At 39.9% G+C, this 23,641-nt stretch overlaps 1 protein-coding gene and 1 long non-coding RNA gene across 4 annotated transcripts in view; one reads left to right on the top strand and one right to left on the bottom strand.

Moving 5' to 3' along the window:
- GRM8 (glutamate metabotropic receptor 8) overlaps positions 1 to 23,641 on the top strand; it is an 863,233-nt gene that overhangs the window by 5,989 nt on the left and 833,603 nt on the right. For all 3 annotated transcript variants that reach the window (XM_017873818.1, XM_017873820.1, XM_017873819.1), the window contains exon 2: positions 4,021 to 4,841. In XM_017873818.1, coding sequence (XP_017729307.1) covers positions 4,332 to 4,841 — 510 coding nt within the window. In that variant the 5' untranslated portion in view covers positions 4,021 to 4,331. The remainder of the gene's footprint in view (positions 1 to 4,020; positions 4,842 to 23,641) is intronic.
- LOC108530775 (uncharacterized) overlaps positions 17,648 to 23,641 on the bottom strand; it is a 15,102-nt gene continuing 9,108 nt past the window's right edge. Inside the window, exon 3 of the long non-coding RNA XR_001885955.1 lies at positions 17,648 to 19,187. This is a non-coding gene — a long non-coding RNA (uncharacterized LOC108530775). The remainder of the gene's footprint in view (positions 19,188 to 23,641) is intronic.

Here is a 23,641-nt window from a genome sequence, read left to right as displayed (position 1 = left end):
AAAAAAAAAAAAAAAAAAAAAAAAAAAAAAAAGAGCTGAATGGAATGATGGAATGCAGCCTACGAATGCTGCTTTGGCCTTTTTATGAGAAAAAAAATTACAATTCTTGGATAATGGTATTCCTCAGCGAGGATTTTACACTATCATATTCTAATCGTACCTGCTAAATGGCCAAGGAAGACGTGATGGCAGACCCAGAGAGGCCCTGCATGCATTGGTGGGTGTGTTCTCATTGACATCAACGTGACCAGGAGACCTCATTTGGAGCAGAAGTGTTTGGACAAACTGCATTGGATCTTCTCAGCCCTTTGAGAGATTCAGAAATCACCTCCCTGGAAATGCCCCCAGATTGTCCCTTCCTAATTAGTACATTATTGTTCTTCCAGAGCTAAGCATCAAAGATGTGCACCTTTCTGAAAGATTGCAGTGGAGGGGCAGGGCCGTTCCCTTCTCTCGTGCTGCCACAGCGAGTCCCTGTAGCACTGGGGGCTTTCTCCAATGACAGACCCACCTTTTGGGACAGATGACTTTGGTGGCACTGCCACTCATCAGCTCACCAGCTCAGGGGCTGGGGCCATATTCAATCCCTCTGAGCCTTCTTTTCTCATTTGTACAAGAGCCTGGGGTATGAAAATTTGTGGAGATACTGTGTTAGGTACTTGACACTGGTACAGAGAAGGTGTGTAGAAAATAAAGCAGAATTCTGGGCTCTGGCCAGTGAGGAGCTGTCCTTCTGGCCTTTTAGGAAACAGAGCACATTTTGGGGGCCACAGGCTTAGGGTCCAGCCAGGGTGCCTGCTCCCAGGAGCCTTAGGCCAGGGGACTGCCCATGGAGGGCCCAATGATGTATGATGTGCCCTGTAAGTAAGGGTGGGCAGGCGGGGGAGTGCACAGGAAGGGCTATGAGGGTTCATAGTTAAGCCTCCCCAAAGGGTTGCACGGCCCCTCCCTGTGGGCCCAGACAGTGCTGAGAGGATTTGTTCCCCTCTGAGATTGGTTTTGGGAGTCTAGACCTCACACCTCCTTGAAACAGTCCAGCACGGGCCAGGCTTCTGCCACATATCAGAGGCAGGTCAGTTTGAGAGAGGAGCTGTTTATACTTTAAATCAAACACAAAACATAAAATAGAGGTATTAGAATCTATAGCTCTGAAAGATTGTGATTTCTTTAAAACTCATAGACTCAAACTAGGATGAGTTTGGACTAAAGCTCACAAGAATTGTACAAGAGCAAGATAAGTAATTTAAGATTGTACAATGAAATCTAACTGATGTAGTTTCTCACAAACTTTCAAACACATTTTTCCTTAGGTTTCTTAAAAGGGGAAACTAAACCTTCTGGCAGTGGAGTCTGATTTTTATGACAGTGTATCAGATTTTAAAATAACTGCAAGATTTAAATATTTTATAAGTAGCTCTGATTTTATTTTTTAAAGTGACAAACGAAATTCAGTAAAAGCTCACCAACTGGGCAAATACAGAAAGAGGTGCTCTGCTCTAGTAGAAAATGAATTACAGACTAAGTTAGCAACAATAACTCCTGTTTACTGAGCCAGATACTATGCTTTCCATGTGCGCTGTGTGGCAGATTCTATCGCCCCTTTAAAGACAAGAAAAACAAGCTTCAGAGAGGTTACATGCAATTAATTCTATGACCCAGAGATGGAAACTCCAGCAAAAATTCAAGTGAGCTGTTCAATAAATGAAACTGAAATGAAACCAAAACTGAACCTCTCGTTTACCATTTCAGTGCATTCAACCACTAAACAAAACTGATTCCTGCCTCACTGCTATTCATCCCCCAACCTTTTTTTTTTAAAAATTAAAGCTCCAAAGCTCCAAATAAAGCTATGAGATACCAAAGAGAGTAAACAATATTGCAATCACCAATAATTTTAAAAGCGACTCAATTTTATTACTTTCTGGACTGTACAGCAACTGGAACTAGGTTAATGCCACATGGATAGGTAAGGATGCATTGTGATGAACAGATGGGCTGTTTGTATGTTCGTCTATAATTGAAAGCCATTTATTCTCAAAAGTGTTTTAAGTACTTGGGGGACGGCTTGGTGTAAAGAGGAAAGGCGGGCCTTTGGAGAAAATCAAGACCCATCCACTCCCCCTAGACATTTCTTTTTCACCTTATTTATTCATTTAGTCTGTACTGTCAGAACAAGGGTCAGCCCAGCCACGTGGAATTGGTCTCAAATTCTCAACTAGTGATCGGAGTTAATGAGGTTTTACTATCATGTGACTGGTTTTCTTTGTGAAACTGTAAAACACAATCTTATTTCTCTCAATGGGTGGCCAGTGTAATTTATGGCCTATCACTTAAATGGTTTCATCTAGAAAGTCAGGTTGACTTTCTGAGTGTTTCCTTTTGTGGAATGCCCGAGGTCAGGCTGTTATTGAATTACAGATTTTCTGAGGGAAAAGCAGCTGCTAGGAGAATCGAGTGTGAGGGACTAACAGTTAAGTGGTGAGAAAAATCAGAAAGGATGAAGTATTTTGGGGGCAGCACGTAGGAAATCTAAGGCTTAATATGTGCCGGGAGGCAGTGAATACTTATCTTAGGCTGCACAGAACTATCTCAGCCGAGTGGGCCATTGGCTGGCTAGGCTACCAGGTGTTTGCTCAGAAATATGGGGCAGTGGGCTGCTATGAGCCCTCTTTTCTAATCTGAAAGTGCAAAAAGTGCAGCTTTCTTCGAAGACGTTTGGGCATATGTTCACATATCCCCCAGGGAAGCACCATCTTTCCTTTTGAGACAAGAAAGATAAAAAGAAAATTTTATGAACTGGAACTTGAACAAGTGAATGGAAAATACAAGCAGATGTTGGTTGGCTAGGGTACAGGAGAACTGTCCAAATTTCAGGTTTCAAACCCATACATAAATAGGTTAGAAATGAGCATTAGATTAACCATCCTGCCAAAGTAAATTGGTGCTGTTTATTCTCTTAATTAGCTGTGCATTACAACTCTCAGATTCCCTGTGTTAAGTCAGTTCTCATTTTCAATCACATCTCTTCGAAAGTCATTTGAAAAAAGTCTTATGGAATTAAGAGTGAAGGCCGTAGGAAAAAACTTTGTAGATTTGCCTATAGACACTTTCATTCCAAGTTATTTCTAGTCTCGATGAAATAACTGTTTTCCCCACCGAGTCAGACAGAATTAAGCAGCTCTTCATTTGATCACCAACTCTGATTTGCTCCTAGTGATTCTGGGATCAAGGCATGTTTCCCTCAGAACTGTTAATATACACATTGCTCCCACCCCGACAAATTAACTGGAAACCCTGACAATGGTAATAGGAATATCTTCACATGTCACCTTCCCTGTGTGTTTCATTTTCAAGTCTTTGTTTTCTTACCAGAGAAGAATAAGACAATTTATACGAAATAGCTGACTTTCTATGTTAATTTTTTTCACAAGCTACAAAACTTACACATTTTTTAGCTCTTTGGGTGGATTTCTTTCTCTCACTTTTTGTAATTGAATAATCACTTTTTTCCTACTGGGTAATTTGAGGCAATAAAAATAAAAGGCATTAACAGATGACTGGCTTGTTGAATACATCGCAGAAAATAATATTTTATTATGATTTTGTTGACAAAATTAGAATGCTAAATTCAGATAGCTGCAAAAACAAAAAAACAAAACAAACAAACAACCCCCCCCCACAAAAAAAAAAACAGATTTGAAAAGAAATGGTGCCATCAGTTGCAGGATTTTTACCTTCATGGAAATAAGGTTTATTGAAATAAAATGATAAATAAAAATGCTTTCTGGCTTGGGAGAATCAACCTAGTTCCTAATACTGTTCTGTTTCCCTTGCTCCAAAAGTGTCATCAATCTCCCTATTTAGATGCAGTGCAGCCAGGTGTTCAGAATCACGGGGGACAAAAAGAATTAGTTTCTTACTGAATAGGGATTTTTTTTAAGAGGCTGGCATAAACAGGGCTGCAGAATGTGAAACATGTAGACCCACTGAACTGAACCCCCTTTTTTCCCCTCTTCCCAGGAGTAATTCTGCTACAAGGCTGATTTCAAGGACATGAATTGTTGACCTCATCCCAACATCAGAACCTCAGATGTTCTAATTTTTGCACCATTCCAGGCAAGTTGATCGTATAAGGAAATAAAATTGAACCTTAGGGGTCTGATGGAAACTCACTGTGACATTCAAATCAAGAAAACTTGCTGATGCCCACAGAGCCTTTTCCCCATGGGCCCTGATGGTAGCCTCCAGAAGGTACAGCCTCAGGTGGTCCCCCTTCTTCTGTGGCAAGAATAAACTTTGGGTCTTGGATTGCAATACCACCTGTGGAGAAAATGGTATGCGAGGGAAAGCGATCAGCCTCTTGCCCTTGTTTCTTCCTCTTGACCGCCAAGTTCTACTGGATCCTCACAATGATGCAAAGAACTCACAGCCAAGAGTATGCCCATTCCATACGGGTGGATGGGGACATTATTTTGGGGGGTCTCTTCCCTGTCCATGCAAAGGGAGAGAGAGGGGTGCCTTGTGGGGAACTGAAGAAGGAAAAGGGGATTCACAGACTGGAGGCCATGCTTTATGCAATTGACCAGATTAACAAGGACCCTGATCTCCTTTCCAACATCACTCTGGGTGTCCGCATCCTCGACACGTGCTCTAGGGACACCTATGCTTTGGAGCAGTCTCTAACATTCGTGCAGGCATTAATAGAGAAAGACGCTTCGGATGTGAAGTGTGCTAATGGAGATCCACCCATTTTCACCAAGCCTGACAAGATTTCTGGTGTCATAGGTGCTGCAGCAAGCTCCGTGTCCATCATGGTTGCTAACATTTTAAGACTTTTTAAGGTAGGTAAAGGCATTGTCTTTCTGACCATTGTGAAAGGACAATGAAATGCTATGTCTCCAACTGCAGGTTTAAGAAGACATTGAAGATGGTGAAGGTGCTCATAGACCCTTTCTGTGTCACCAGGTTCCTCAAATGGGGCATTTTGTATGGGGCATTCTACATGTATTGGTTTAGTTCCATTATTTACAATTAACTGGATTAATTTTGACTCTGTTTTTTTTTTTTTTTTTCCTGAACAAAGAGAAAGGTGAAAAGTTCTGTGGTATATTGGGTCTTTGTCATCTTGGGATAACCTCCTTATTAGGCTCATTTTAAATCAAAGCATTTTAAAAGAGAATAATGAACTCTTAGCACATTTATCATGGAAAACATTTCTGTGGTATTTGAGCTATTTAATTTACTGGGTGAAACTTCTTTAAGGTGGGATGCTCTGTTATGACAAAAGTTTGTTCATGAAGAAACAGTATTTATTACTAATGTGTAGATGGGAGTGACACTGGGAGATGAGATGGCCATAAAATTGTCAGGCTTATTATAACTACAATAGAACAGAACCTCATTAATTCAGACTGCTCTGATACAGACTTGGAATAATTATATATAATTCTTATTGCATTGAAAGTTCAAATTTAGCAGGATAAATTCGACTTTTTGATTTAGGTTTGGTGATCTATTACCCATATGTTGCATTTATATATTGAATAAAATTGGAAATATGGAATAATATATGTAAAATACTTTGAAAAGTATAAAGTGCCGTAAAATAAAGTTATTGTTAACTCACCATTTTCATTAACTTTCTCATTTTATTTATTAATAACCAATATGTAGTCTTTTGTAATAGACATAATTTGTTTAATTGAAAATACTTTCACTCTGGTTTCTTACTCAGTGGGACATGAATTTTTCAACTTAATCTGAATTAATGAGCCTTTGTTTTATATTGTGAAAAATGGTTCCTGGCTGGGTGCAGTGACTCATGCCTGTAATCCCAGCACTTTGGGAGGCCAAGATGGGCAGATCATGAGGTCAGGAGATTGAGACCATCCTGGCTAACATGGCGAAACCCTGTCTCTACTAAAAAAATACAAAAAATTAGCCGGGCGTGGTGGCACATGCCTGTAGTCCCAGCTACTTGGGAGGCTGAGGGCGGAGAATCGCTTGAACCTGGGAGGTAGAGGTTGCAGTGAGCTGAGATCGTGCCACTCCACTCCAGCCTGGGTGACAAAGCAAGATGCCGTCTCAAAAAAAAAAAAAAAAAAAAAAATTCCTATGCACATTAAATTTAGAAATATTAAAAGAATATGGAGAAATTGGGCAGATGACAGGTATTGTGACAAATGTGAGCAAAGTGATGGGAAATGTCACACAAACGATGAAAGGAATTGAATCAAAGGATTTCTGGCTTGGCAGATATCTTGGAGGCACATCTAGTCTGGCCCACTCATGGCACTGGAATCCTCTTTGTAACATCCCCTTGAGTGGCTGTGCAGCCTCTGTATGGATTTCCCTAGTTCAGAAGAGAAAATGCTGTGAGTCAACTTAATGGCTATTTTCAGATAGATGAAATTTTCTCAAATAAGGAGGATGCTAAGCAGAAGCTCTCTGTGTCTAAGGAGTACTGAAGAGGCACAAACAGGCTTCAGGGTGTGCTGGAGACTTTTGAGCAGGACATTAAGAAGCACCTCTTGACAGTGAGAAGGACACAATTAAGACATATAGCCAGAGTTGCTCTAGTTCTCCATTTCTGGAAACCTTCAAGGGAAACTAGGCAGTTGTTTACCATTTCTCTTAGAGGGACTCCTTGCTTAGAGGCAAGATGTGGAACCAGAATTCTCCAGGTTTCCTCCCACATCTTGGGATCTAGGATTCCTCCCAGCTACTCCAGTTCTGTGCCATGTGGCATTTTCTGCTCTGGGGTGGTGTCCAGCTCAGACATTTCTATAACTCTTCTCTCTGATTTGAACTCCCTCCTCACCTGCTCCAAGGCATCTCTTTTCTATGTTTAACTTAGCAGCTATGGTTCAAAAACATCACTTTTAGAGGAGAAGAAAAGATTCCTAAGAATCTACTCCTTTTGGTTTCCCTCCCCTTATAAACCAGTTCGGGTTCCTGCCAATACCACTGTAACTCCTGTGAATCCTGGCTGTTTCCTGTAGCCTAGTGCCCAGACAAAAGTGGGCAAGCATTTGAGGAGTGTGGTGGAGGAGATAAAGTGTTCATATGAAGTTTTCCAAGCTTGTTTGCATTGTTTTTTTTTTGGCCATAGAATCAGCTTATCTGCAAAATGGGAGTAATAAGATTGTTAGATTGTTGGGTATATTTAATGAGAAAATGCAGGAAGGCTTCCATCAGGACCTGGTCATGTCCTTTGGTATTTTGGGCTATTGAAGGAAACTCCAGGCCACTTGAAGGCAAGAGGGGGTTTTGTTTTTATGCAGCGGGCATCTGGCTTCTCTATTCTCTATTCTTTCCTCACTGACTGGTCAGTTCTCTTAATTTCTTTTTTTTTTTTTGAGAAGGAGTCTCGCTCTGTCACCCAGGCTGGAGTGCAGTGGCCAGATCTCAGCTCACTGCAAACTCCGCCTCCTGGGTTTACGCCATTCTCCTGCCTCAGCCTCCCGAGTAGCTGGGACTACAGGCGCCCGCCACCTCGCGCGGCTAGTTTTTTGTATTTTTTTAGTAGAGACGGGGTTTCACGTGTTAGCCAGGATGGTCTCGATCTCCTGACCTCGTGATCCGCCCGCCTCGGCCTCCCAAAGTGCTGGGATTACAGGCTTGAGCCACCGCGCCCGGCCGTTCTCTTAATTTCTTGTGTAATCCTGGAGGGACCCCATCTGACTGGGTGAGAGGGTTACTACTGACCCTCTGGACAGAGTCCAATGCCCCAGGCCATCTCTTGAGACACGGACCAACACATGAAAGGGCAGCTCTTGACGCCCTTAACTGAAGTGCAGGGAGTGGGTCACTTATCACCAGGAGGGGGCGCTGTTATGGTAATCGTCATGACTAACATGATCAGTTCACTGGCCCAGAGTGAGCGAGCGTTTAACCTACAGAAGCAAATCTAGTTATTAACCAAGTTATTGGACTTGAAACTTGTCTGTAATTCAAAAGTCCATCAGTGAGAGGATGTAGGTGCCTAGCCCATCTTACAGGTGATTCTGAAACCATAAGAATGTGAATTAGATAATAGCAACTTATGCTACTTTACTTTGATTTTTATGTGACTTTCAGCTAGCACTCCATTTGTAATATTAATTATAAAACATTGGCACAGAAAATTGTCCACTCTATGTATGGATGACTTCTGTTTATACATATATGCTAGTACAGACATGAAATATTACAATAGTTATCAGAGGAATGATTAGCAGTTAATGCATTGGAGATTGGCATATAGCTCCTTTTTGAAAAATAATACTTTTCTTAAATACTAATTTTCCAAAGGCTATGACTTGAGTAAAAATAAGTTTTATGACAGTTTTCTCAAGCTTAGGCCTTTTCAGGGTAGCAAAAGACCCACAGAATCTAAAAATATGCCCATAAATAATCTAAAAATTAATGTATTGCTAGTTATTCCCAGATAATGGAGTTGAAGAAGGTAGAGCATCTCCACTGAAGACATGCAATGAACCTTGATCATAAGGAATACAAACGGGGTCTTAATTCATAAACTTACTCACTGTCCTGCTCAACAATAAACATAAATTGGGGTTTTAAGAATATGGTTGTGATGTGTTTAAAAATTTTATGGAAAATATTTGGGCCATATTTGGAAGTGATCCCTAAATATCTGTTTTCTTTTTTTGGACAACTTTGGGAAGGCCATGTATTTTATCTGCAGCATCTTCCTGGACTAAAATGTGAAGGAGACAATGTCTCCCACGCAGCCCCACTTACCACTTTCTTCAGTCTTGCTCCTCCTGTGTCAACCTTTCCAGTCCTTCTATTCCCAAGTGTTCTCCTAATCAAAACCTGATGCAAGAGATCTATGTGTTGTCAGCTATCTGCATGTTAGTGTGCCTATGTTTAAGTAAGAGGAGGATTTTATTTCCTTCAGGATCACTAATTGTGGAATGAAATGGGATTTGTCTTTGTAAAGGAGATGCCGGCATCAGCTGGGGAGGTTCATTTAGCCCCAGCAGAGACTGCACTTAGTGGATAGCCACCGCCTCTGCTGGAATACAGGTGGCTCTGCTTATCTGATCTAGAGGGAAGTGGTATCATCCTATCTTTGTTTCTCTTCTTATCCAAGCTTAGAAGCAAAGGAACAAAATGAGCCTCTTTAACTTCAGAAGAGGGTTGAATAAGGGCCTGGAGCTGGACACAACCTGGGAACAGAAGATGCCATGTGGCATAGGTCCATAGGATACTGAATGCTTTACTAGATTAGTGATATTCAACCCTCAGTGTATGGTGGGGTTCATACTGCTGTTGCCTCACCCACAAGGGGTATGGGCTGCATTATTAAAACTACCTGGGAGGGTTTTTGAATGACAGGATCCAGTGAATGATGTGTGCCTCCCAAGCCCCTCTCTGGGAACTATTTTTTATTGAGATGAGTGTCCCATTTCCCTCAGGTGTGTTGGGAGTGGAAGCAAATTTGAGAGTTACAGAACAAGAATTTAATGATCTGAACTTTTTAGATGCACTAGTGTACCCTAACACACACACACACATACACATGTGCACACACACGTCGTATATCAGCTAACATGAGGCAGAGCAGACCTAGGTGATTGCTTCACTCATATAGCATGTTAATGGCTTTAGATAACAGAAGTATCAATTAGGATAATGTGACATGTAACTGCAGAATAGCAGACCCAGGACAGCTCCATCCTATACAGAGGTCTAAATGACACCTCAGGGGCTTTTGTATTGCAGATAACCCAATGAAAAGAGGGGCCCAGGTCCCCAGAAGAGATTGTGTAGTTTGGAAAGAATTTAAAAAGCAGAGGGTCTTTGGAAATGTTTGAGAAGCCCATAAATTTGTGTTTTATAAAGAGCTCAAATTTTTTCCCCTTTCTAGAACATTTCCACTCCTCTCCTTTAAATTAAAGCAAATCGATTCCTCCAAACACTAATCATATGTCTTACTTTGAGCAAAGACTGAATATTCTAAGTTAAAAATAGCACATTGATGCTGGAGGTAACTCACATTAATGTCCACAAAGATACATTGGGTCATAAGAGGACACTGTCAAATATAATTCCTCTCTCTTTTGTTTTTCTAGTTAATTTTACCTGGGTTGTTAATTTTCTACCCTTAAAGGATAGGGGTTAGATAGTCTGCAGTGTATCCTTCCCAAAGCAATCAAATGAGACTTTTAAATAGAAATCCATTTGTGGGTGGGCTAGATAATTTCACCCTATAGGGAAGTGTGCTGGTTGTAAATGGCTAAAATTGATCTTCATGTGAAGTCAATGAAATACTGAGAAGCATCTTGTTTCCCTGGCAGTCTTCGCCTACCCTGCTATGTTTATGAAGATACATTTTCTTCCAAGACACTCTACCAATTGTAGCAACCACTTCCATAAAGCCAAGCAGTTTTTGAGTTCTTTAGTGCATACAGTGTGTTTTATTAGCTTCAAAACTTTGAAAAGGTAAATCTGCCATATCCGGGCTCATCTAGAGATGAACTCATAAATGAGTGCAGTCAGTAAACTCAGTAGGAGGTAAATTTCATGTTCAATCTCATTTGATGGCAAATAGATAATGAAAATTGGGAGGTGAACTTCTTCAGTCAACTCTTTGGTACTGTAGCAAGGTTTCATTTAACTTTGAAAAGAGCTCACTCTCCTTAGATGAGAGATGACTGGTAAGTAGCACTTACGCTCCCACCTACAGAGATCTTTCAAAACGGAGACTTGTTAATGTCTTTCCCCTTCTTAAAACTCTTTAATGGCTAGGGTTTTCCCCAGGATGAAGGTCCACCTCCACTTTGGGGATCTTTTTCTCACTTTCCTTGACTAGATTGTCTCTTTGTTACAAGTAACAAAGAAGCAGCCTGTGCTTCTTCTTCTTAGTGTCTCTCTCACTGTGTTGTGGTTGTTTACCTACTTGTCTGCATCCCTCACTAGACTGTAAGCACCATGTGGGCAGGAGCCATGTCTATCTAGTTTGTTGCCATATTCCTAGTGCCTAGCATGGGCCTGTCAGAGAAATAATGAATGAATGAATACATCGAATCTCTCTACTCTCTCCTTCATCCCAATCTCAATGTTAGAAATATGTGTTGAATAGATGGGAAAGAAGTATAATTTTGTTTATTTTTCTTGTATACTCCTTTAGAAAAGAAGGAGGGTGATATGTTTAGGCTTTGTGTCCCCACCCAAATCTCATTTTGAAATGTGATCCCTATAATCCCCACAGGTCAAAGGAGAGACCAGGTGGAGGTAATTGAATCATGGGGGTGGTTTTCTCCATGATGGTGGTTCTCGTGATAGTGAGTGAGTTCTCATGAGATCTGATGGTTTTATAAGGGGCTCTTCCCACTTTGCTTGGCACTTCTGTTTCCTGCCACCTTGTGGAGAAGGTGTCTTGCTTCTCCTTTGCCTTCTGCCGTGATTATGAGTTTCCTGAGGCCTCCTCAGCCATGCTGAACTGTAAGTCAATTAAACCTCTTTCCTTTATAAATTACCCAGTATCTGGCAGTTCTTTATAGCAGTGTGAAAGCAGACTAATATAGAGGGAGAAGCGGAGAAAGAAGGAAACATGATTATATTTTGAGAATTCCTATTTTCATGTGCTTTCTCTTTTTCCTACAAATTTCCATTTAAACGTATTGTTAACATTAAGAAATTGCATTGTATATTTCAAAATTGTTAAAAGAGTAGATCTTAAATGTTTTCACCATACACTAAAAAAGTGTGAGGGGATGGATTTGTTAATTAGCCAATGTAATCACCCCATATTTTAAACATAAACCATCATATTGTGCTCCATAAATACATATAAATTGTCAATCAAAAAGAAAATAAGTAAAACACATGAACACATTCTCATTTTGAAAGGTTTAAGCAATAAATAGTATAAAAGGAAAGTCCACTTCCAAATGCATAAATCCGTTAATAACACAGGAACACATGATTTTGTTAATAGGTATGTGACTTATGACTTTCTTTTTCACTTAATATATTTGGGAAAAATTTCCATGTTGGTTAATATAGATGTACTGCAGTAATTCTCAACCCCGGCTGTATGTTAGCATTGCCAGCATAGCTTTTAAAAATTTTGGATACCCAAACCCTAGCCAGGACCAGTTAAATTGGTTGGGGTAGAGCCCTGCATTGGTATGTTTTAAAAGATCACCAGGTGATTCTGATGTTTGGTCAAGAATGAGAACTGCAAGACTTTATTTTTTTAATAGTTGCTTGGTTTTTAATCATATGGATGGACCATACTTTATTTTACAAATCTCTGATAAACAAGTTACTTTCCTTTGCTCTCCAAATTTGTTATTTGAAAAACAGTTGAAACAATGCTAGAGCCTCATCTGAATACTATTAGCTCTAGAGTGAATTTTGGTGGTATAGGACCCTTTCTTGGATCAACAAAGGGGCCAGATGAGTGAATTGCCAAAAGCATCTTGCTGTAAGACAGGGTCACAGGACACAGACATTCCAAGCCATGTCTCTTCGAAACATGCAGTAACTTAGAATCAGCATTGTGGTCATATGCTCAGACAGTTCAGAGAGCACCATGACTCCTGGGCGGAGCACATTTTAAACTTGGTGAATTTAAATTAAATTTCTTTTCTTTCTCCTAGCCTCAAATGGCCTGAAATCCTGCAGTGAATACTGAAGACATCTTAAGAGCATACTTAGTGATAAATGCCTATGTTTGCGGTGTTTTAAATAATGAGGTTGTTTGAAAAGTAGTGAGAAGTCTTTCCGTAAGAATGGTTTGTGACTGGATGTTATATATTTTGGTTTACAAAATTGTCTGAAAACCTTTCTAGAATAAGTCAGGGTCTATGTAAATACATCTGCATAAGGAAAGTACGGTGCTCTTTCTACCCATGCACCCTAGAGACTGCGGGTTTTTTATATTTTATAGACTTCACTTCATAGCGGTTTTAGGTTCACAGCACAATTGAAGATTGCAGTGGTTTTAACACAGGTGTCTCCCTGGGCTCTTCTGAAAGCTGTTTGCCACCAAAGGTAATGCCTTCCTAGGAAGACTTGAAATCTGAAGTCTGTCTTGTGCCCAGTCCAATGGTTATCACACTGTAGCATGCGAGAAATCACCCAGAATGCTTGTTGAAACACGCATTCCTGAGCCCACTTGCAGAGTTTCTGATTCAGTGGGTCGGGGGAGGCCCAGGGTGGGGGCTGAGAATTGCCATTGCTAATGGTTCCCAGGTGATGCTGATGCTGCTCTTTTGCATATCACACTTTGAGAAGCACTGCTCCATACAAATTGCTTGCCGGCTGACTTAGCAAGTCAAAGTGTGCAAAACAAAAGTGAGATCTAACAATGTTCTGTCTGACAGCAGCTTTTGACACACACCTGGTTGGATTTCTGTTCATGTGGGTCATAATCACAGCAGGTGTTGTGTGGCTTTATCTTTAATTGTGTGCATTTTTGGAAGTTGTGTTCCTTATTAAGTAATGCATAGCTCAGAATAATGATCAGTGCAGTGGTCACTTAAACACTATTTCTTAAAGTAGGGTCAGGCAGATTACCATTTTACGCATTTTTACTACTTGAGACAGTAGAGCAGACTGATTTAAGAAACTTAGATTGTAAGATACGTATTAATTGGGAATTGAGAACAGTAAAAGGTGAAGGAGGCTATGATATGTCTCAGCTACCAGCAATTTGTCTTCAGAAGAAACCATGACAGCTACTTCCTGATTTCCATTATGCAATGCGATTGCAAATAACATTCCACAGCAGTCTTAATCAATAGAGGGTCACAAGAGGCCTTTGTTTCCTCAAAGTGGGGAAAGGGCTTATTTACCCATTTAATTGATATAACACACTTTCTGGCAAAAGAGACATCTCTTTTAGCTGTAATTGGGGACTTTTTCTATCCCCAAACACTGTCCTCACAACCTGCATCTATACATCTAATCTTTATGTATCTTGAATACATAAGGAACACCACGCTGGCAAGGTGTAGGGGTCTACGCATAGCATTGTGCACAGCCACTTTTATCTGTTTCTAGAATGAGGCCAGTCTCTGCTGTATTACTTCATTAGGCTCAGCAAGCTAATAAACATGTGTTCTCAATGTTGGCCATTAGTCTCCCTCTAAGACTCTTCAAGGCTCCCTCTGGGATTAGGGAGACTGGTTTCCTTGGTGTATAATTCAGTCCCAGTTTCAGGGACATCATGGATCTCTCTCTGTATCCCCTGCAGTGCCACTGAGCTCCCTTGGGACTTGTGGATGGTGACTTATTCTTGCTGTAGTGTCTTACTCTTGCTTCCTTTCACATGGATTGAGAGTGACCTCTAGCTTCGCCTAGTGCTTGTACTATTTCTTTATGTGGTGGCAATTCTATTTATCAGTTTTTGGAGTGATTTATCATCTCATCTCAGAGTGTTTGAACTCATATTACTTCTAGAACAAATACCATGCCATACTCATGTAAATTTCTTAGATATTTGTGGCTTATAGATATTATGTTTGTTATCAAGAGATGTCTGTTCAAGTTATAGATTATTTTAATGTATTTAGTGGTGCTGATGCTCTTGAGTAAAATAGATTAGTATGAATTATATGAAATAGGTTGGGCTGTGTAGTCAGACTGCCCAAGTTCAAATTTTGACATAATGCTTGTTAACTGTGTTACCTTAAGAAAGACGGTTAATCTCTCCAAATCTTAAACTTCCTTATCTGTTAAAAAAACAGCAACCCAGGCCAGGCACGATGGCTCACACCTGTAATCCCAGCACTTTGGGAGGCCAAGACGGATGGATCACCAGGTCAGGAGTTCAAGACAAGCCTGACAAACATGATGAAACCCCGTCTCTAATGAAAATACAAAAATTAGCCGGGCGTGGTGGCATGCGCTTGTAATCCCAGCTACTCAGGAGGCTGAGGCAGGAGAATCACTTGAACTTGGGAGACAGGGGTTGCAGTGAGCTGAGATCGCCCCTCTGCACTCCAGCCTGGGTGACAGAGCGAGATTGTCTCAAAAACAAAACAAACAAAAAACCCCAGTTAATAATAGTACTTTTTTCATAAGGTTTTTAATGAAGACAAGTAAGATACATTTCAGAGTCCTAAGCAAAATCCCTGGTCCGTAGGAGGCACCACGATGTTTGTTATGATGATGATAATGAGGAGGAAGATATTTATGTCTGCTATTAAGAGGATATTCATTTTGAGTGGTACCTCTCCTCCAGTTTCTCAGCCATTCATACTGACTTGCCCTATTTTGTGAACAAAGGCAGATTAGCATTAAAGGTGTAATTGGTCAAGAAACAGAACTGATGGGCCAGGTGTGGTTGCACACACTTGTAATCTCAGCACTGTGGGAAGCTGAGGTGGATGGATTACTTGAGCCTAGGAGTTCAAGACCAACTTGGGCATCTGAGACCAGCCTGAGCAACATGACAAGATCCTGTATTTATAAAAAATACAAAAATTCCCTTGTAGTTCCAGCTACTCTGGAGGCTGAGGTGGGAGGATTACTTGGGCCTGGGTGGTTGAGGCTACAGTGAGCCATGATGATACCACTGCACTCCAGCCTGGGAAACAGAGTGAGACCCTGTCTGTCTCTCTCACTCACTCGCACACACACACACGAAAAAAGAAACAGAACTGATGGCAGGTCTAGATTGGCTCCGGCATAGGGCAAGGCTATCTAGTTTTCTCGAAGGCTGAACTTGAGACTGGGACTTCATCAGCTTATGTTCCAGCCAAATGAGCTAAGAAGGTGGTGTACTGCTATCCTTCCAAATCCATGTGTTGGATGGTAAGAGTCCGTTTTATTAAAAAAGTAGAAAACCCAGAGAAACATTGGTTTTCTATTTTTTTAAATAAAGTTGCACTACGTTTTATGTTTCAGTGCCAAAGAAAATACCCTTAGGATTCAATTGTTAAACAAACAAACAAACAAACAAAAAAAAAACAAAACAAGAAAAAATCACCAATTCTGGCTCACATAGGCTACGGGTTTGATGATGGAGTTGTGGTTGAGCATGAGCAGCTGAATAACCCCAGGCGTGGGTGGCAGCCCTCAATGCTGTCCTTTGGGTTGGAATTCCCTTTCTTTTCCATGTGTGGTAAGGACAGAAACACAGGCCTGCTTCGGACGAAGAATGTTAACTTTTGTTGAGGGAAGTTTTTTTTTTCTGCCAGAGATGGCTGACATGACACTAATTCCTATCATCTCTGATACAAATGTCAGAAATGAAAGCACTAAAGGCTTCAGAAGTACTTGTTCTAGAAGTCACATTCATTTTAGGACAATCAGAAAAACAGTGGAACTAAATGTATTGTATTCTGATTCACCCTGTGACCTATCTTGTGCCACCTGTTTAAAATGTGACTAATTCAGTCAAACATATCAATTATGTCTTATTAAATTCTCATTTTAATCAAATATGGATAATTTACTCAAATGTAAAAGGACTTCACAGGGAAAGAAATCAATGCAGAGTTAATGTGGTCAAGTCCTATCCTAGCATTGTGAGACAGTGTTGAACAGTGCCTGGTGTAGCTTCTAAACCCAGTAAGTGCTAAATCTTTTTTTTTTTTTTCCCCATCAAGAGAAGTAGAATAGTGTAAGAGACACTAGCATTTAACCCACGTGTTCTTCTGTAACTTAGTAATACGGGTAAGCAGGTAATATTCAATCAACCCACCAACAGGTCTATGCAGCATCCAACAGGTATATGCAGCGCGTTTGATATTGTAGTGGATAATATGAAAGAAAAGAAGACCCTAAGCCATCAATGTTGCTTACATTTTTTTTTTTTTCCCCCTCACATTTCTGGAAGCTGGAATTCTGAGATCAGGGTACTCGCTTGGTGGGTTCTTGGTGAAGTCCCTCTCCCTGGTTTACAGATGCTGTCTCCTTGTTGCATCTTCACATGGTGCTGAGAGAGACAAGAAAAGCACTCTCCTGTCTCTTCTTATAAGGGCACTTACAAGGACTCCATGCTTATGAGTTAATTACCTCTTAAAGATGTTATCTTTAAATACCATCACATTAGGGGTTAGGATTTCAACATGAATTCTTGTGGGGGATATACATTCATTCCATAGCACAAGGCTTCATGCAGTACTGTGGGATTGGGCTGGGCTTAGAGGAATAGGTAGGAATATGCAAACTGAGGCCGGGAGAGAAGGAAGAGTCTTCCAAGACTGGGAATCCTGTGAACCTTTTACCTGATGCCAGCTCATGTTCAGCTATGTGGGGGTGGGAGTACGTGGAAACCTTTCCCCCTCTCACAGCATCTCTCTGCTATGACAAAACTTCAAATTATTATTTTAGGAGTCTCTAGAAGGATTAAAAATGAGGAAGGTTGGAGTCAAAACTGGGGGTCCCAGTAGAAACCCAAACCAGTGGGCACAGAACACCCAGAGGGCACAATGCTGTACCCTCTTAATCAGCATTGTAGAACAGCTAAACAGGTTAATTGCTGTTGAATTTAAGGAAAGTATTTTCAAACCTAGGAGAATCCCTCCCCTGACCCTTTCCCCATCCTTTGCACTCTGGGAATCCATGTAACTTAAGACAAAACATTTTGCTTTATTTTTCATTTGCCACATGCGTATCTTGACTGTTTACACTGTTATTCAATGTAGATACACAATTAATTGCTGAGAGAGAAATTAAATGCATTGCCAATGAATTGATTTTATTTGCTTCATTCCAATAAGAAAAGCCACCATTCTTGAGGGACTGATGGTTCTTTTCCATTTTCCTAACCACAGGGAGTAATCATACCTACACTGTCTCTGTTTCCAAAGGTGGTCATAGATCTCAGCAAGGTAAAAATTGGAGATTTGACAATATTCCAAGTGTAAAGAGTTTTGATGATTTGGAAATAGGTTTTGTAATGAAAATGGCATAAATGATTATTTTTCTTCTTTATGCTGCAGCACTTTAACTTGTAATTTCTACCCTGGTAACCCCACCTATTTGAATGAGAGCTCAATATGAGATCTTTTGTTGTCTTTGAAACCACTGGTATAAAATTTTAAATTCTTGGATATTTTTCCTCTGCCTGAGAAAGGAAGATACAGGAAATTTCATTTTTTAGTTTGGATAGCTTTATTTCATTTATATTCATGTAGCTCAAGCATCTAGTGAGTTTTGCTGGTATATAAATTAATATTTACAGGTAAAACCTTGCTGAAAATAAAATAGATTAAGTGGAGAATATTTTTCCCACAGCTTTCATCTCTAACAAAATGAAAAAACCCGGCACCACTCCTTTACTGAATGCCCCATCTGTCGGCTCCTTGCTGCTCTGAGCCAACATCCTCTTGGGATTGTTTGGGGCCAAGGGTCTGCATGTGAAACAGGGTAGGTTTAGCACATGCTGGGAGAATAGGGATTTTGATTAAGACTTATATTTACCCTTAACTATTTCTCTGAATTATGGAGAACTAAAATTAAAAAATGTATTTTTGGATTGAAGTTACAGTAAAATTTCAGCCTCTACTGATCAGTGTTATGCATAGTATGTGATAATTTTTTTCAGATATTAAATCACTGATCTAAAATATTGTAATGGTACAGGATTGATGAATAAATATTTAACACCTTATTTTTAAAAGATGTTATGATGTTTAATAGCATTAATAATTCATTGCAGTTAAGTGGTACAAGTTTAGATTTTGATGTAAAATATCTGCATAATAAGAATTCCCCCAAAGAATCTATGGCCATCTAGAAAATGGTTTTATGAAAGAAAAGTAGATAGTTTTGCATTGTACTTTGTCTTAAACAACTTAGAATGAAGTTCAGTAGTAGAGTTCCATGGTTTTCAAATAAAATGGATAATACCGTATGATTCATGGATATTTGGACATTTTAAAGATGTTTCAGGAAGCTTGGCACAAAATAGTTTTTTTTTTTTTAAAGTGATTATTTTTCCTCATTCTCCAAATGCTTGGAATTATGAAACCTTAGAATTGGAAGAGATTTTTGAGGTTTTCTGTTATGCCTCTCAGCCAAACCAAAATCTATTGAAGTAAGACCCTTGATAGGTGGTGATTCAATGCTGTCTTTGTTCTTCGATTTGATTTAAACATCTTTCTGCTCAATTCTCCTGTCTTGTGCATGTCTTTTTCACGAGACAGTCCTTCAGGTGTTTGAAGACCCTGTTCTTCCTGAGCCTTCAGTTCTCCAGGCTAAACATCACCTGCTCCCTATAACAGAAACAGTGCAAGAGGTAATGTTTATTGACAGCTTCCCATATGCCAGGCACTATGCTAAACACATAACATGCCTGATCTTATTGGATCCTTACCACAATTCTGTCAGATAGGTATGGTGTTCAGATGAGGAACTGAGGCTTATCTGAGGTTACCTGGAAAGTAAGTGGCCATATGATATTCAAACCTGAGTGTCTGATGGACTCAAAAGTTCATGCTTTCAAGCATTGCTTTTTGCTGCCTTTTAGATGGTATATTTTCAAATTATTTCTGTATGGTTTCCTTTCTCTAAACACAGTCCTGCTGTTAGTTTAACCCCATTCTAAGTTAAAATAATTTTTCCTTGCCATTCTAAAAGACTGCCTTTGAGCAGGAAAATTAAGCCTTTTAATGCAGAGGACTTCAGCTCTGTAAGCCTCATACTCTCAGTATATCGCTGGCTGGAATGGCAGATGGGCTGGCCAGCACATCCATGGTGGGCAGTGGCCTCAGTACAAGGATGGAGTCTGACTGCCCATGACCCCATGTATCTTCCCTGCTGCCAGAATGATCACATGGCTTCCAGAAACATTGTATTCCTTTAGCAGCATTGATGGAGCTTCCTATTGTTCCAGATGTTTTCTGAAGAGGATACTGGATAAGAGTTTGTGTTATTACAGATGGTCAGAGCAGTTTATGAATCAGGAAGTTTTCCATGGAAGAAAGAATATATCCAAAATTCTATTTTGAATCTGATGGCAGGATGTGGTGAAATTATTTGGATGTTAGGAAAACACTGTAAACGCCGAAATAAATACTTGTGGTTTGTACTTACTCCTTTCCCAAACTAAAATAGGACCTGTGACAGCATTTCCTGAACACATGGGATCAAGCTCTAGATCAAATGATGAGTTGATAAAATGAACATATTCGTATTAAGTTTCTTTCATTTACTTCTCGTTTCCATGTCTAGAATCTAGAGTCTAGAATGGTTGGATGGATGTATTAGGACCAGAGTGTGTGTGATATTATTAATGTCAGAAAAACAAACTACTCATTTCCACTTCTGTGGGGAGAGACTGGAGTTCAAACCATGTCTCCTGTACCTTGGCAGAGTGAGAGTGTTGGGTTCTTTCAGCCACTGTTTTGGGGTAGACTTGGTCAGCAGCCCGACCCTGTCCCAGCCTCAGAGCCTCCCAGTGGTGCTGCTGAGCTTTCTCCCATCACTATACAGCCCGCCTCCTTCCTCTGTTAACCTGCCTTGAGATTCCTTTCCAAGGCTCCTTTAGCCTAAACTATAATGTATTTGACTCTACCTTTACTTTGAAAACACTTTTGATCTTTTTTAGAGTTCCTCTAGGTTTTCCTTTAGATAAAACAGCTTTTATACCTTTTGTTTCCATGGTAATGAATTCCAGGACTGCTTTAGAAAACCACTAGCTTTGTGTACCAGTGGAAAGTTGCAGCATTATGTTACTAACACAATAAACATCAGCCTACCTGTAAGAAGCGTGCAAGCCGGTAGAAACACTGTAGCACCATGGCCACAAAATGATGTGAGCATACTATCTTTTACTGCAATAAGCAGAATTTGGAACATGAGCCCTGCATTGCAGACAAATGGCTTGGGAGCTGTAGCATGAATTCTAGTGTTCACTAATCAGCTCAAGGCAGGAAGAGCCAATTAACTTGAGGCATTAATTTTCAAATTTAACATTATATTGAAACCGTGGAACCCCATTTCCAAATTTTTTGCAACCTTCCTGAGTTTTTACAAGTGCCAGTTCTGCTCTTAGGAAGTCCTAGGTGGGAGGAGAGTCTTCCTTGGGCAATTTACTTTTTGGTGTAAGGAAGATTGTTTCCAAAAATTCTGGGAAATCTTCATGGTATTGTCTGCAAATATACCTCTTAAGAATCTCAGGTACAGATCAGAACTCAACAGAAAAATCTATTAGAGTTGGCTCAAGACAGGGCAAACATAAAAAGTAGATATCCTGGGAAAAAATAGAACTGTTTTCGTAAAAGGCTATAGGTTTCTGAATATGTGGAAGAAGGAATAATTGGAATTTGTTTTTTGTCAACCCTGACTCTGCCCTCTACAGCCTTCTCTTTGTTATATCATGAGTTGGGGGAGTGAGAAGCAAGGGAAAAGGCAGAAAGAACATGAGAGGTTGGACAGAAAGATTGGAGGTATGTGCCAAGTTGATTGTGCTAATTTGAAAAGAGACAATGAATCAAAGCTCCTTTTTCCCTACTGTAGATTTTAATATTTAAAGTTACCAGTGCCATTACTGATTATATTAAGATGGTTTTATGTTGATCTGATTAAAATTACATGTGAAATAATGAATGACAGGTAATGTACAAATACCCTTACATTTGGAATAATGAATGACATATAGAAATACCTTCCCAGATATATATCTATATATAGATAGATATTTAAAGTATAAACATTATAAGCAACTGTAATGGAAAGTTTTTAGAAACATTCTTCTAGGAGATACAAAGTTAAGGGGCCAGAAACACAGTACAGCACGCAGTTTACTACAAGACTGTGGGGCTACCTTCTTGCCTGGAAAGATTCAGGACTCCTATCCCTAATAAAATTAAAGGGAGGTTCAACTACTCTGGAACTTAGTGTCTGTTTTATCTTAGTATTTCTAAGTCAGAAAATGTCTATTTTAAAATAGGTCTTTTTGTCTTTTTACCCTTTTACTCTATAGGGTAGAGTTTACCAAGGCCGACTGATTTGTACCCAGCTCATTTAAGTGTTTGGGGCACTGCTCCAAATTGTTGCGTTTCTTTCTTCCGCCTGCCCTAGCTGCATCAGATCATTCTCAAAGCTACCTTAGTTCCTTTTTTTTTTTTTTTTTTTTTTTTTTTTTTTTTTTTTTTTTTTTTTTCAGCCGATAGGTTGCACACAAAGCGTAGCTTTTGGCTTTTTGTAAACAGAATGCAAATGTACCGTTCTCCCCCAGGAGGGACCTCCGCCATGCTGAAAGTGAGCTGAGACCCTGCGCCTTGATAAGGAGCCCCTTTCGGTGTGCTGGCAGGTCAGCCTGAGGGCTTTGAGAAAAGCCTTCCATGAGCACCAGGGCACACATTCACCAATGCAAGACAAAGCTCTGTGGAAAAGACTGGTGGGTTCTTCCCTGTCCCACCCGAGAGGTACCCCCAGAACAGCAGAAATGACTGTGCTCCCCGCCTTGTGAAAAGGGTCTAGTTTTAAAGTGACCCTGGCAGAAGAGGGGCAGATGCCTTCATTCCTCCTCTTCAGTTTCTCCTTGGACCTTTTCCTGCTGTTCTGTGGGTTCCTTGAACATGTTATAGAATCCAATTTTGATTTATCTATATTGCTTTAGAGTATATCTTTTGACATAGCTTTTTAAACATGTAGACATACATGATTTATCGTTGCCTACTATTATTGTCATTTTATTAGATCCAGTGAAGTATAGAAACCTAGACATGGGCCAGGCACGGGCTCACACCTGTAATCCCAGCACTTTAGGAGACTGAGACGGGCAGGTTGCTTGAGTTCAGGAGTTCAGACCAGCCTAGGCAACATGGCAAGACCTTGTTTCTGCAAAAGGAAAACATTACCTCCCTTTACCCTTACAATTATATGATTATCTTGGATATTTCTTTTGCATACCTTGAGAACCACATTAGATGGTGTTATGATTTTATCATCAACTGAATCTAGCAAACTCAACAGGAGAAGCAAACTTGATTGTATTTATCTATATTTTTGCCATGTTTTTTTCTTCCTTCCTAATGTTCCAAGACATTTCTTCTTTTATCTTTTCCTTTTTTGTTTTGAGAACTTCCTTTAGTCATTATTTTAGGGCAGGTCTGCTAGTGACAAATCCTCTTCATTTTACTTCATCTGAGAATGTCATCCCTGAAGAATATTTTCTCTGGTTATAGAATTTTGGATTGATAGTTCCTTTCTTTCAGCACTTAAAAAATGTTGCACTGCTTCCTACTGACCTCCTTGGTTTCTCCTGCGAAATCTTCTTTCATTCAAATTGTTCTTCCCCTATGGCTTCATGCATCATTTCTCTCTGGCTACTGTCAAGGCTTTTTCCTTTGTCTTTTTGTGTGACTGTGATGCATCTTGGTGTGGATTTCTTTGGGTTTATCCTGTTTGGTGCTCAGATTCTTGATTCTGTCTTTTGCCACCTTTGAAAAGTTTTTAGCCATTATTTCTTCAAATACTTTTCTAGCCCCCCTCTTTTTCCTGTCTTTCTGGGAGTCAGATGACCTACCTTTAACATCTTTTTGTAGTTCAACACCTCTCTGAGGCTTAGTTCATTTTTTCCCCAGTCTAATTTATTTTGATTGTTTATGGGTAACTGTTTTATCTATAAGTTCACAGATTTTTTTGGCCTCTGTTCTCTTTATCTTTATTCTGCTGTTGAACCCATCCACTGAGTTGTTTTTTTTTTTTTTTTTTTTTTTTT

The sequence above is a fragment of the Rhinopithecus bieti genome, unplaced genomic scaffold (genome assembly GCF_001698545.2).
Source record: "Rhinopithecus bieti isolate Rb0 unplaced genomic scaffold, ASM169854v2 scaffold_7683, whole genome shotgun sequence".
Lineage (NCBI taxonomy): Eukaryota > Metazoa > Chordata > Mammalia > Primates > Cercopithecidae > Rhinopithecus > Rhinopithecus bieti.
This window is presented reverse-complemented; position numbering and strand designations above follow the sequence as displayed.